The sequence below is a fragment of the Cucurbita pepo genome, chromosome 12 (genome assembly GCF_057944985.1).
Source record: "Cucurbita pepo subsp. pepo isolate OVF chromosome 12, ASM5794498v1, whole genome shotgun sequence".
NCBI lineage: Eukaryota > Viridiplantae > Streptophyta > Magnoliopsida > Cucurbitales > Cucurbitaceae > Cucurbita > Cucurbita pepo.
The window spans coordinates 11140149-11154745 of NC_141809.1; the positions used below are offsets into that span (position 1 = coordinate 11140149).

A 14597-nucleotide genomic window follows, 5' to 3' on the forward strand; every position below is an offset into this window, starting at 1 on the left:
TTGGTTAATTATTCGATGCTGTCTCGATTTACTGAAATCGAGAAAAAATCGTTGCGGAAATTGAGAAAAAATTGACCTGCAGCCAGGATTTGAACCTGGATTTCAAACATGAGAAATTGCCAATGTGCTACTGCGGAACTTTGATACGACCCGGTTAATTATTCGATGCTGTCTCGATTTACTGAAATCGAGAAAAAATCGTTGCGGAAATTGAGAAAAAATTGATCTGCAGCCAGGATTTGAACCTGGATTTCAAACATGAGAAATTGCCCATGCGCTACAGCAGAATTTTGATACGATTTAGTTAATTATTCGATACTGTCTTAACTGATATCGGGAATTTTGATACAATTTAGTTCACTTTTTGACACTGTCTTAACTGAAATCGAGAAAAAATGTTATGCAACTTGGTTAATAATTTGATACTATCTTACAGAAAAAAAAAAAAAAAAAAATCTTACAACATGCGCTGCTGCGGAAGTTTGATACAATTTTGTTCACTGTCTGATACTGTTTTAAACTGGAAATCGAGAGGGGGAAAAAAATCATTGCGGAAATCGAGAAAAAATCTTAGAAAGTGCGCTACTGCAGAAGTTTGATACAATTTAGTCGAGAAAAAATCATTGCGGAAATCGATTTGAACCTAGATTTCAAAGATTGGAAATTGCCAGTGTGCTACTGCGAAAAATGTTATACCATTTAGTTAATCATTTGATGCTGTTTTAACTGAAATCGAGAAAAAAAAATCTTAAAAAACCGACCCGCAGCCGAGATTTCAAAGATTACAAATTTTTAGTGTGGCACTTGGGAAGTCTAACACAATTTAGTTCATTGTTTCATACTGTTTTTAACTGGGATCGAGAAAAGACCGTTGCGGAAATCGAGAAAATAAAAGTATTAAAAATGTACCACTGCGAGAGTGTCGATCGAGAAAAGACCGTTGCGAAATCGAGAAAATAAAAGTTTTGAAAAATGTGCCACTACGAGAGTGTCGATCGAGAAAAGACCGTTGCGGAAATCGAGAAAATAAAAGTTTTGAAAAATGTGCCACTGCGAGAGTGTCGATGCTGTCTTAACCTGAAATCGAGAATAGAGAAAAAAAAAAAAAAAACCTTTCAAAGTTGATCCCGCAGCCAGGATTTGAACCTGGATTTCAGGTATGAGAAATTGCCAATGCGCTACTGCAGAATTTTGATACAATTTAGTCGAGAAAAAATCATTGCGGAAATCGATTTGAACCTAGATTTCAAAGATTGGAAATTGCCAATGTGTTACTGCGAAAAATGTTATACCATTTAGTTAATCATTTGATGCTGTTTTAACTGAAATCGAGAAAAAAAAAATCTTAAAAAACCGACCCGCAGCCTAGATTTCAAAGATTACAAATTTTTAGTGTGGCACTTGGGAAGTCTAACACAATTTAGTTCATTGTTTCATACTGTTTTTAACTGGGATCGAGAAAAGACCGTTGCGGAAATCGAGAAAATAAAAGTATTAAAAATGTGCCACTGCGAGAGTGTCGATCGAGAAAAGACCGTTGCGGAAATCGAGAAAATAAAAGTTTTGAAAAATGTACCACTACGAGAGTGTCGATCGAGAAAAGACCGTTGCGGAAATCGAGAAAATAAAAGTTTTGAAAAATGTGCCACTGCGAGAGTGTCGATCGAGAAAAGACCGTTGCGGAAATCGAGAAAATAAAAGTTTTGAAAAATGTGCCACTGCGAGAGTGTCGATGCTGTCTTAACCTGAAATCGAGAATAGAGAAAAAAAAAAAAAAAACCTTTCAAAGTTGATCCCGCAACCAGGATTTGAACCTGGATTTCAAGTATGAGAAATTGCCAATGCGCTACTGTGGAATTTTGATACAATTTAGTTAACTGTTCGATACTGTCTTAACCGAAATCGAGAAAAAAACCCGTTGCAAAAATCGAGAAAAAAATTTGTTGCGGAGATCGAGAAAAAATCTTTAAAAATTTGATCCGCAGCCAAGATTTGAAAGATTAGAAGCTTTCAATGTGATACTACGGAGGTTTAACACAATGTAGTTAATTATTTGATACAAGTCTTAACTGAAACGAGAGAAGACCGTTGCGGAAATCGAGAAAAATATTAAAAACCCAGGATTTAAACCTAAGAGTAGTAGTAACCAACACTTTGCGGAAATCGAGAAAAATATTAAAAACCCACGATTTAAACCTAAGATTAGTAGTAACCAACATGCTACTGCGAAAATTGTTGCGGAAATCGAGATACTGTGTTAAACTTAAATCGAGAAAAAGTTGTTGCGGAAATCGTGAGAAAAAATCGATCCACGGCCAGGGTTTGAACCTGGATTTCAAACATGAGAAATTGCCAATGTGCAACTGCGGAACTTTGATATGACTTGGTTAATTATTCGATGCTGTCTCGATTTACTGAAATCGAGAAAAAATCGTTGCGGAAATTGAGAAAAAATTGATCTGCAGCCAGGATTTGAACCTGGATTTCAAACATGAGAAATTGCCAATGTGCTACTGCGGAACTTTGATACGACCCGGTTAATTATTCGATGCTGTCTCGATTTACTGAAATCGAGAAAAAATCGTTGCGGAAATTGAGAAAAAATTGATCCGCAGCCAGGATTTGAACCTGGATTTCAAACATGAGAAATTGCCAATGCGCTACTGCGGAATTTTGATACGATTTAGTTAATTATTCGATACTGTCTTAACTGATATCGGGAATTTTGATACAATTTAGTTCACTGTTTGACACTGTCTTAACTGAAATCGAGAAAAAATGTTATGCAACTTAGTTAATTATTTGATACTATCTTACAGAAAAAAAAAAAAAAAAAAAAAAAAATCTTACAACATGCGCTGCTGCGGAAGTTTGATACAATTTTGTTCACTGTCTGATACTGTTTTAAACTGGAAATCGAGAGGGGGAAAAAAATCATTGCGGAAATCGAGAAAAAATCTTAGAAAGTGCGCTACTGCAGAAGTTTGATACAATTTAGTCGAGAAAAAATCATTGCGGAAATCGATTTGAACCTAGATTTCAAAGATTGGAAATTGCCAGTGTGCTACTGCGAAAAATGTTATACCATTTAGTTAATCATTTGATGCTGTTTTAACTGAAATCGAGAAAAAAAAAATCTTAAAAAACCGACCCGCAGCCGAGATTTCAAAGATTACAAATTTTTAGTGTGGCACTTGGGAAGTCTAACACAATTTAGTTCATTGTTTCATACTGTTTTTAACTGGGATCGAGAAAAGACCGTTGCGGAAATCAAGAAAATAAAAGTATTAAAAATGTGCCACTACGAGAGTGTCGATCGAGAAAAGACCGTTGCGAAATCGAGAAAATAAAAGTTTTGAAAAATGTGCCACTGCGAGAGTGTCGATCGAGAAAAGACCGTTGCGGAAATCGAGAAAATAAAAGTTTTGAAAAATGTGCCACTGCGAGAGTGTCGATGCTGTCTTAACCTGAAATCGAGAATAGAGAAAAAAAAAAAAAAACCTTTCAAAGTTGATCCCGCAGCCAGGATTTGAACCTGGATTTCAGGTATGAGAAATTGCCAATGCGCTACTGCGGAATTTTGATACAATTTAGTTAACTGTTCGATACTGTCTTAACCGAAATCGAGAAAAAAACTCGTTGCAAAAATCGAGAAAAAAATTTGTTGCGGAGATCGAGAAAAATCTTTAAAAATTTGATCCGCAGCCAAGATTTGAAAGATTAGAAGCTTTCAATGTGATACTACGGAGGTTTAACACAATGTAGTTAATTATTTGATACAAGTCTTAACTGAAACGAGAGAAGACCGTTGCGGAAATCGAGAAAAATATTAAAAACCCAGGATTTAAACCTAAGACTAGTAGTAACCAACATGCTACTGCGAAAATTGTTGCGGAAATCGAGATACTATCTTAGCGAAAATCGAGAAAAATATTAAAAACCCAGGATTTAAACCTAAGACTAGTAATAACCAACATGCTACTGCGAAAATTGTTGCCGAAATCGAAATACTATCTTAAACTTAAATCGAGAAAAAGTTGTTGCGGAAATCGCGAGAAAAAATCAATCTGCAGCCAGGATTTGAACCTGGATTTTAAAGATGAGAAATTGCCAATGTGCTACTGCAGAATTTTGATACAATTTAGTTAAATGTTCGATACTCTTATATTTCCTTATTCATAGCGATTCTACAATAAAAAACAGGTTCTTTACACCTAAATAAATTTGAAATTTATAAGGTACGAAATCGATACTAACCCAATTCTTACCATTCATAAAACTGGAAGTTTACATATTATCTACTTTAATTAAATTGAATAAGGTGGAATGAGTGACCAAAATCACATTAAAATGATACAATTACCAACAAATTTCATCTTGATTTTTTAAAATAAACTCAAAATCAACCAAATTCATCCCAAATGGAAGCGACCCAATTGTAAATTCGATGTGAATTTCAATGGGTAATCTCCAAAATCCCCAATTTCAGAAGCTATAATCCCTTTTGAAAATCCTCTCACTCATCGTTTTCAATCCCTTTTTGAATCCTCCATTTTCGTCCCCTGCAACGTTTTCTTGAGCTCCTCCTTCAATGGCGTCCTCCTCGAATGCCGGATGGTTCAGAATGTTGGTCATCAACTGCGTCCCTCTCAAAGCGTTAGTTAATGGCAGATGCCCTTCCGGCGTCTCCTCCGTCAGCTCCCAAATGAACTCTGTTGGAAATGCTCTGTAATTGTACTGCTCAATTTCTGTATCCAGTTTCTTCATCCATCCAAGTTTCATGAACAATTTTGTGAAATCTCTGTTCACTTTCTCGAAAACCCGTTTCTGTACGCTATACCCAAATTTCCCATCGCTGTATTTCTGCCAGAGTTCGTCGATGGCTTTCAGATTGTCGGAGGAAATGAATTGAACTTCGGAGAAGTAGACGTAGCCTCGTTTTTTTGCAGCGTCGCCGGCGAGGGCTATTAAAAGCCGGCGGGTATCCGTCTGCTTGCCGGAAGTTTTTGGCTGCGAGGTGGCGCTCGAGCTCGTCGAAGGAGACGGCAGAGGAGGTGTCTGAGGAGAGAGAGAAGGAACTGGCGGCTGCAGCGGAGAGAGAGGAAGTGGCAGCGATAGCGGCAGTGGGAGTAGAGGTTGATTTGAGGAGGAGAGAGGAGGAGGAGGAGGAGGAGGAGAAGGGGTTTGGGGAGAGGTTAGGACGGTGGGGACGGCGGAGTGTGTGGCGGAGAGATGGAAGAGAGTGGGAAGCTGCCATGGGGGAGAGAGAGAGTATGAAAACGGGAAGAGAGGTTTGGGGGGTTGTGAGAGATAAGGTATGGGTGGAAGTGGAAAGGGCACAGATCTCCCCGTCAAAATGGGCCTTTGATTGGTTGGTTGAGGGTGAGGTTAGATCTCTCCCTCTCTCCAACATTTAATAATTTTTGTCGTATTCTGTTCTTGTATTCTTCCTCAACATTGAGTGTTTGTTGTTGGTGATCCCACAAACTAGTATCAGAGCTTAGAGAGATTCACCCTGATTTATGAAGACGGAAAGCACAAAGATTAGAATCGAGAAGCTTAATAGATCAAATTTCGATTTTTGAAAGATGTAGCAGTGAAAAATCAAAGATTGACAGGCTCTAGGGTTGATCCGATTGACAAAAATGTGTGTTCAACATTGTCAAGGAGAAGACAATGTTAGATCAATTGAAGGTCCGGTCGAATATGAACAAAAAAAAAAAAAAAAAAAGTCATCTATAAACAAATTATATTTAGTGGGTAGGTTGTTCAATACAGAGATGTATAAAGGTGATATGTTGTAGATTATATAAATGAATTCAATAGGACTATAAGCTAATAGAGTTATGTGAAAATTAATTTTGATGATAAAATTAAGGACTTGATTTTGATGTTATCTTTATCCGAGTCGTGTGATACTATTGGTATTGTGATCACAAGTTCCCACGGATCTAAGAACTAGATGTTTGATGAAATTCAAGATAAAGTTCTTAGTAGAAGTATTTACAAATTAGAAATTTGAGATTCATCGAGCAATGCTCTCAGTGTTGACCAGAGGGGAAGAAGTAAATCGAAGGGCTCAAGCAAATATGCCATCAAAATAAAAAAACTGGAAAAATCTTCAAACATACCAAACCTTACGTGTTAAAATTGTGGAGAAAAATGTCACTTTTTGATATATTGTACAAAATAAAATAATAAACAAAAGCACAAATCTGGAGACGATGATACTATAACTAAGTAGAAAACACTAGGGATACTCTAATCCTTAGTATGGATAGCTCGGTTGAATTCTGAATTTTGAATTCGGGTTCGTCTTTTCATTTATTAGGTTCATCGATTACCTAAGCATGAAAAACATATTCGGTTCATCTATACACATTGATTAGGGAAGAGTTTTTTTTTTTAATTACTTTTTTTTTATGCCAAGCTAGAAAGAGAATATGCATGATTAGAATACTAGTTGCCCAATATGAATGGGTATGTTATACATGTGGTAAGAAATTACCAAAACATCCCTATAATGAAATTTGTGATTTATGCTATTTCATATGCTTTTTGATGTGTTAGAAAGGAGGATGGGCTATTGTCATCTATGCTCTCGGCATTTGATGGATGTACCTCATTGTTGAGCTTGTTTGTTTGTTTGCATGAATATTTTAGTTTATGTTTTTAGTGCTTTAGGTGATTGATATATTATCTCCCTAATCAGGTTGCTCGCGTGTTTAGAATATGTGCACCATGTTCTAGGTGATCGATAAGATTATCTCCCTACCAAATCATCACAAGAGAACCAAGCTAAGTTTGGGGTGCTACAGATAGAGGGGTTTACATATTAACTCAGGTCAGTATGTTTCAAGTAAACCTTACACCCTAAGATCATGAGTCATCAGAGGTTTAGACCAGTGTGAACCTAGAGATTGGTTAAGTATGGAGAAGCTAACTTTGAATGTCTTAGAAATGAGAGATGAGATTTAAACCACCTAAACGCCTACAGAACTTAGTAGGCCTCCATGACAAAGATAGCTCTTAAAACCGTTAGCAGTATGTATAGTCATCAATTTGATGGAGCCGTTAGAGTCTCCACTACCTTTTTCACTCTAATACCTGTACTATTGAGTTCCACTCTAGTATATGTACCATTGAGCCAGGCATGAGGTCGGTTAGGATTGTATGACCTTATATAGCTTAGTTGGATTATCTCAGTCTTTTGGGTGGATGTGGACCATGCAGACAATGAAGATCGTTCCTCTAGGGGACGTGGATTACGTGGTAGTGAAAATCTTTCATATGCGGGACGTGGATCATGCGGGTCGTCCTTGGAGCTTACACGCAAGGGGTCGCATCCCTAACTTTAAATGACTATATGGTGTTATAGGGAGTTTGCCAGCTAACCTCCCATAAATGCTGAGCAAGCTAACACTCACTAAACTGTCTTCACCAAATAGAGAGTTCTACGAGGTAACACCTTGACCCAGAACACTAGTTTCATGTTGCTTAGGTAAATCAAGCTATCTAAGTACAAAATAATAATAATAATAATAATAATAATAAATAAATAAAATAAATAAATAAATAATAATAATAATAGTTTACCCAAGGATGGGACTTGTCGTTCCGCCAATTCGCGACGCTAGAAAAGAGCGAATCACCTCTTTTGAACCAAAGGGTGAGCAGTTAAAGTACGGCTCGAAACTTTGAGACACCCAAATTCTCCGATAACAGTAGAAACTAGGTTAAAACGTCTTAGAACCAAGAGTAAAGTCCATGAGTTCCTACTAGGTTAATGATACAATGAGAGCCTACAACTAGGTTGCTTACTGAGTAGTTTTATACTCACCCGTTTCTCCTTTTTTTTTCAAGTGTTCGTAGGCTGTTGGTCGAGGTTGAGGAGCGTTCGAGGGCTTTACGGTTACAAAGGGTCATTTGGGGACTTCAATTTGATTTTACAGCTTGTAATTGTATCCTGAAACCCCCTCTCCACATTTGTAAGAAATTTGAAAAGCACGGTTTTATAATTAAATTTTATTTTATTTTTAATTTTTTGCTGTTGTATTTATTTAATTTGATTTTTCCTTTTTACTTTACTTTTTCTTTTATTTTCTTTCATCTTCTTCTTACTTTCAAACCCTAATCTCCTTTTTCTTTCTCTTTCCTATTGCTTTTATATTCAAACCCTAATTTCAAACCCTAAGCACGGTCATTTCCCGTGTATTACAAGACGGTGTTATTCAAACTTAATTACAAACGGGAAACTTGTTAGAGATAAATGCAAATCAAAATACAAAACACTTGAAATACAAGACAAACTGACACTCTAGAACAATTCCCTCCCTGACTGCGCAGCTCTCGAATGCTCTCCTACCTCAACCGACACTTGTGAACACCTAAAAAAGAAAGAGGGGAAGGGGTGAATATAAATATATTCTCAGTAAATAGCTTATTTGTAGGCTTTCATCGTATCCATAACCTAGCAGGTTTTGAAGAACTTTTCTCCAAGTACTAGAAGGTTCAGACCTAGTCTCTGGTGCTATCTGAGGATCTGAGGTGGCTCGATGTTTTGAGAAATTTTATATTCTAAGTCTTACCCTCTTTGTGTATGTAAAAGTCCTACCACCTTTTTGTTCTTTGACCTCAGCAGCTTGCTATACGTAGTGAATGACCAATATCCTAGATTGAGGCACTTCCTCATAAATTTAGACAAGACAATATGGTGGTTTCTAGTATGAACATCATCTAAAGGACGTTGGCTGACACATCTCTTGAAACCATAAAGACTTAAGTTTGGGGAATGTGATTCCTCTTGTGTCAGCGAATTACTAGGTTATGTGACGTGGTCCCATGCTCCCATCTCAATTATGGGTTTACAGCATAGTGGCCTTATTAAGGAGACCATTGACATTTCTACCAAGCTAAAGCTCACACAACCCTAACTGACTTGCATAGCTTAACACTATTGTTACTAAAGTGGAAAAGGTAGTGGAGGGTTTGAAGATACCGTTCACAGTATTTATAGCCAGGAGAGTTACCTTGGTCGTTCTTGGGTATTGTGGGGGTCTACTACGTTCTTAAGGGTGTCTAGGTAGTTTAGATCTCATCTCTCATTTTCAAGAAGCTCGGGGTTAGCTTCTTGAGACTAATCCAATCTCTAGTTGTTAATAGATCTTAACCTCTGATTGTCGCTCACAATCCTGAGGTGCTCAGTCTAATGGAAACGTATTCACCTACGTCAATGTGTAAACCATACTAGTTGTATCATCCTAATCTTATCTAGGTTCTCTAGTGCATGCTTGTTTGGGAGATAAACCTATTGATCACCTAAAACATGAGATAACATAATCTAAACATCATCTTGTTCTTTGCTTGGAATTGTGGAGGTCTTCTGGGATACCTAAGGCAGATAGGTGACTCAACATGGACTCTAGGCTCCAGGTACTCGATACTCTAACTCTTCGAGTATTTCTTTGTCTAGAAACACTAGGGTGTGGACCCTCTGACTCTTGCTCATGATCCTAAGGTCATTGTCTAGCCAACCTAACAGTATCATCCTAGTCTTATCTTTGTCATATAAATTCACTCTACATGAAGAACAAACAATTAATCACCTAGAGCTAATCATTTTAAAACATACATACATAAAAGTTCAATGGGAAGATAACCTCCATCGATAACCCGAAACACATAACAAAATATCTCAACCTCTGTTCTAACACAATGAAAAGCATATAGAACAATATACGTTTCAAAATCTCCATCCAGAAAAATTATGCATAACTTACTCATCCATATTGCCCTTCTTGTGTTCTAATATGCATAATCTCTTCCTATCTCGGGTGGAAAGCAAAAAAAATAACATGCAACTCTTAATTCTATTTTAGGAGTGTTTTAACTATTTTTGGTAACATACTTGCCTACTTGTCCAAAAATACCTTTCTAAGATCCTAAGCATGCAAAATCTAGCCATTTAAGGTTGGTAAGGCTTGCATGCTAGTTCTTCCTAATGAAAAGGTCTGAGTGGTTAATTACATAAATGTGTTTCTTTCCGAGCTATTTTTTTTTTTACATGTTAGGGGCTAAAAAATTCTTGATATTTCTTTGGCAGGTCCCGCCAACACATGACCACACGCATGTAGGAGATGGCCCATATGTGCAACTGATGCACGCGGTAGTCAGGTTGTGTTTGATCTAGTGGACCTTTGAATCACGACAGATGTGGGCATGCAAATTTTCCCCTCACTCGAGCACTCAATTTCGAACTATGATTCAGGTTCCTTCATTCGAATTTTCAAGAATTATTTCAAAATCAAATAGCAATTTTTTTTTTCTTTTTCTATTTCCTGTAAATTTTTGTATCTTTTTCTACCTCATTTTTTTTTCTTTTTTTTTTCATCATTATCATTCTTGTTAAAACTAATCCATACACCAAATTAGGTAGGTGAGTCAAAATGACCAATTTATCCCTGGGTGGACTTTGACTTTGACTTTTTTTTTTTTTTTTTTTTTTTTTTTTCTTTTTGAAATTCGATCTTTAAAGCTCCCAATGAAATCTTGGAAGTTCCTACTTAGTATAAAAAAAATTAGAAAAATTAATTCTCATTGGAACGGGTATTACAGTCACTACTAAAGGCGTAATCTTACAAACTACCTATAATCATTCTAATCAACTAGAAAGATTTAACTCAATAAGTTGCAAAAAAAAAAAAAAAATGTAAAGAATATTCTAGAAAATGTTCTTTAGGCATTAAAAAATTAATAAAGGCATTCCTAATTGTTTATTTCATTGTGCTTAAAAATATTCTTTAGACCAGCTGAATTATCATATTGACAACATTTTATAGTCTACCTAATAATAGAAAATACCCTTGATAATTTAAACATAATAAACATAATAAACATAATAAACATAATAAACATAATAAGAATAATAAGAATAATAAACATAATAAACATAATAAACATAATAATAATAATAATAATAATAATAATAATAATAATAATAATAATAATAATAATAATAATAATAATAATAATAATAATAATAAACATAATAATAATAATAATAATAATAATAATAATAATAATAATAATAATAATAATAATAATAATAATAATAATAATAATAATAATAATAATAATAATAACAACAACAACAACAACGACAACAACAACATCCACGACCACGACAAATGTTTTATAAAAGCATATGACCAATCTATAAGGAGGTTTAATCATCAAATTTTTAACATTATAGTTTTTTTAGTCGAATATTTTTTGACATTATACTTTTATAGTTGTACTATGATATAAGTACAAATTTCATTTATGAGCGGGCATAATTGATATAAGTACAAATTTAATCTATGAATAAGAATAATTTCAATTGAGATAAAAAAAAATTTCTAATAATTTGTAATAACCTAAAAATTAGAAAGAAAAAAAAGAAGAGGGGAAATGGTCACATGTTGCCTCAATTGAGAAGAGTTGAGGAGCAGAGAGTTGACCTCTAAACGTCCCTCACTTCATTTTATCATACTACTTGAACGGTTCGAGCCAGTCGGAGAATACACTTTCTGACGGCTCAAGGTCAACATTTTGGCTGATCTAGCTTATGTCTCATACGCTTGGACCCTTTCCTACCAGTTTCAATTTTTTTGGAAGCGAAAATTAGTATGAATACGTTTTAGCTAATTTAGATTTTTTGAAGTCAAGTTTAAAGGACTTACCCATAGTTAGGTTGAGCTAGTTTAAATGACTCGGACGAAGTTTAAATTATTTTATGCAAAATTAGGCTTAGCTAATTTAAATTAATACGAGCTTAAACTTACCCATAGTTAGGCTGAGCTAGTTTAAATGACTAGGACTAAGTTTAAATTATTTTATGCAAAATTAAGTGAGTCAATTCATAGACTAGAATTTTAATTTATGATTGTTGGACTCCTTAGGTAGAATTAAATTTCAGAGAGTAGCGTTAAGCTAGGAATTGATATTGTCAAGGGATCGTAGTAGCTTCGGCCTAGGTCAACCAAGTAAGTGGTCTTACTATCGGTAAGGTTAAGAATTTATGTTTGTATGATGACACGTGCTCGTAGCTCTACACGTGTTATATGCTTTACATGTGTGAAATATTTGGGAGACGATATGACTATGATATATTTATAAAATAATATGACTCTGATATGTTTATGAAACGATATAACTATGATATGTTTATGAAACAATATGACTATGATATGATTATGAAATGATATGACTATGATATGTATATAAAATGATATGACTATGATATTTTTATGAAACGATATGAACAGATAAGTCCATGATATGTCCATGATACGATGCGACTATGAGATGATATGTGAATATTATGACACGTGTTATGATCTAATGTACTGATGATGTGATGTTGATATGACATAATATGACATGATGTGACACGATGCATGATATGAATGATATAAGATAAGATGTGTCGATATGATGCACAACCTCAATTTATGCATGAAAAGTTGTGATGAAAATGATATGATATGAAAGAAAATGGAGGTAGTTGTCTTATATGATGGTGAATAAAAATGTTGGGACCTCATGCATCATTGTGTGTTTATGCATCAGGGAAATACCCTTTTTTATGATGGTATGGACGCGTACACTATGAGGTAAGGAAACAATCATTATATTTATTATAATGTTGCGACGATTTCTATTCCTAACTGGTGTCCAACATAAATAACTCCCAAAGAATGCTCGCCCGACTCTGAAGGGGCCTAAGAGGTGTGCGAATCGACGAGTGAGTCCATACTCGCATGTGTCGATTGTGGGTAGAATAGTAAATACACATCCAATTAACCGGTTTAGGATAGTCACCTAAGAAATATAGATTGATATGATAGGTCACACTCATAATTGTATGTGTTTGCATCTAATGTAATATAATATTAACGAATCTAATCTTAATGTGCCAACCTAAGTAAGATTCAATTGTTTACCACAATAAGTATGTCACAACCTGATTTTCAAGACTCAATTGTTGAGCTTTGAATCTTCAGATCAGTAAAAGTAAATAAAATAACATATAAAAAATGCAGTAAAATTTAAATTAAATTAAAATAAACAATACCACAAATAAAAACGATGTGAAATCAACAATAAGATAGCGTTACTTAAGTTTATTACAAATAGAAAATAGGTTTGAGATATATTATAGAAAAAAAAATACAAAAGACTAAAAATTACAAAGACATACTAGCACTACAAAACAATCTTATCCATGACCATGTAGCTCTCAAATGCTCTCCCACTCGGATTGGCAGCCTACAACAAATTGAAGAAAGGAGGAAGAGATGAACATAAAAAATACTCATTAAACAACCTATTTGTTGACTCTCATCACATATTTAACCTATTAAGTATCCTTGAGCTTTACTTTGGGCTCTAAGAAGGTCGGTCTTTATCTCTACTACTATCGAAGTATCTGGAGAGACCTCAAAGATTTGAGTGACTCTCTAGCGGCTCATGGATCTATTTTAGGTTTGGAAGTAGTGGTTCACCAATTTCTAGCGTCGTGAGGGTCTACTTGGCAATAAATCCCATATCTAGGATGAACTACTGTTATGTTCTTACTTAGACAACTTTCATAGCCACCGTAGTGAACATTTAGTTCTATGAGTTTAGGTGCTACCTCATAAAATAAAATAAAATAAAAATAATAGAAAAATAAACATAAAAAAGATATCATTCAAAGTAGGGGTGTACATGGTTCGGGTTGGATTGGGTTGAGCGATTTTTTGATCCAACCAAAAGTTCGGGTTGGTTAGATTGGTAACCCAACCCAACCCAAAACTTTTCACAACCCAACCCTCTATTTTCGGGTTGGGTTGTCAAATTTTTTTTTTTTTAAAGTTTTATTTATCCACAATTTATAATTATTCGGATAGAATCTTAGATAAAATATATTAAAAGTTCACACACAAACACACATCAATTCATAACTATTCACAAAAAAAAAAAAAAAAAAAAAAAGAATCAATAAAAAACATCGAGCGAAAATTGTAACATATTAACATAGTTCAACATTGTCATAAAACTAAAAACCACTCAATACCGACATTTCTTGAAAATTGGTTAAAGTAAAAAAAATATAAGAATATATCATAAAATTAAATAAACAATAAAAATGATTAATTTAAAAATATTGTATATAACAAAAATATATATATAAAAAAGTATTTTAATTGATATATGTTTACTAATACATGACCTTGATAAAGATAAAAGAATCTTAAACTATTAATATATATATATATATATATATATATATATATTTATTTATTTATTTATTTATTTATTTATGAACATTGAACTACCATTGGTTTCAAAATAACTTAAATGTATAAATCACAATTATAAATATACATATAAAACTTAAATGTATATATAAAAGAAAAAGAAACGTGAGACTAAGTATAAATCATAATTAATAAAAAATATATATAAAATTTAAGTGTTTATATAAAAGAAAAAGAAACATAAAGAAAAAGGAACATAAAAATATATGTAAAAGAAAAAGAAATATGCATGTGACTGACTTCAAACTCGGG

General features: G+C 34.2%; 1 protein-coding gene across 1 annotated transcript; it reads right to left on the bottom strand.

Annotated features, from left to right (window-relative positions):
- Positions 1-4333: 4333 nt before the first annotated feature.
- Positions 4334-5270, bottom strand: LOC111806530 (tetrapyrrole-binding protein, chloroplastic). Its single transcript, XM_023691883.2, has one exon. The coding sequence runs from the start codon at positions 4780-4782 to the stop codon at positions 4486-4488; it is 297 nt and encodes a 98-aa protein (XP_023547651.2). The 5' UTR covers positions 4783-5270; the 3' UTR covers positions 4334-4485.
- Positions 5271-14597: the final 9327 nt, after the last annotated feature.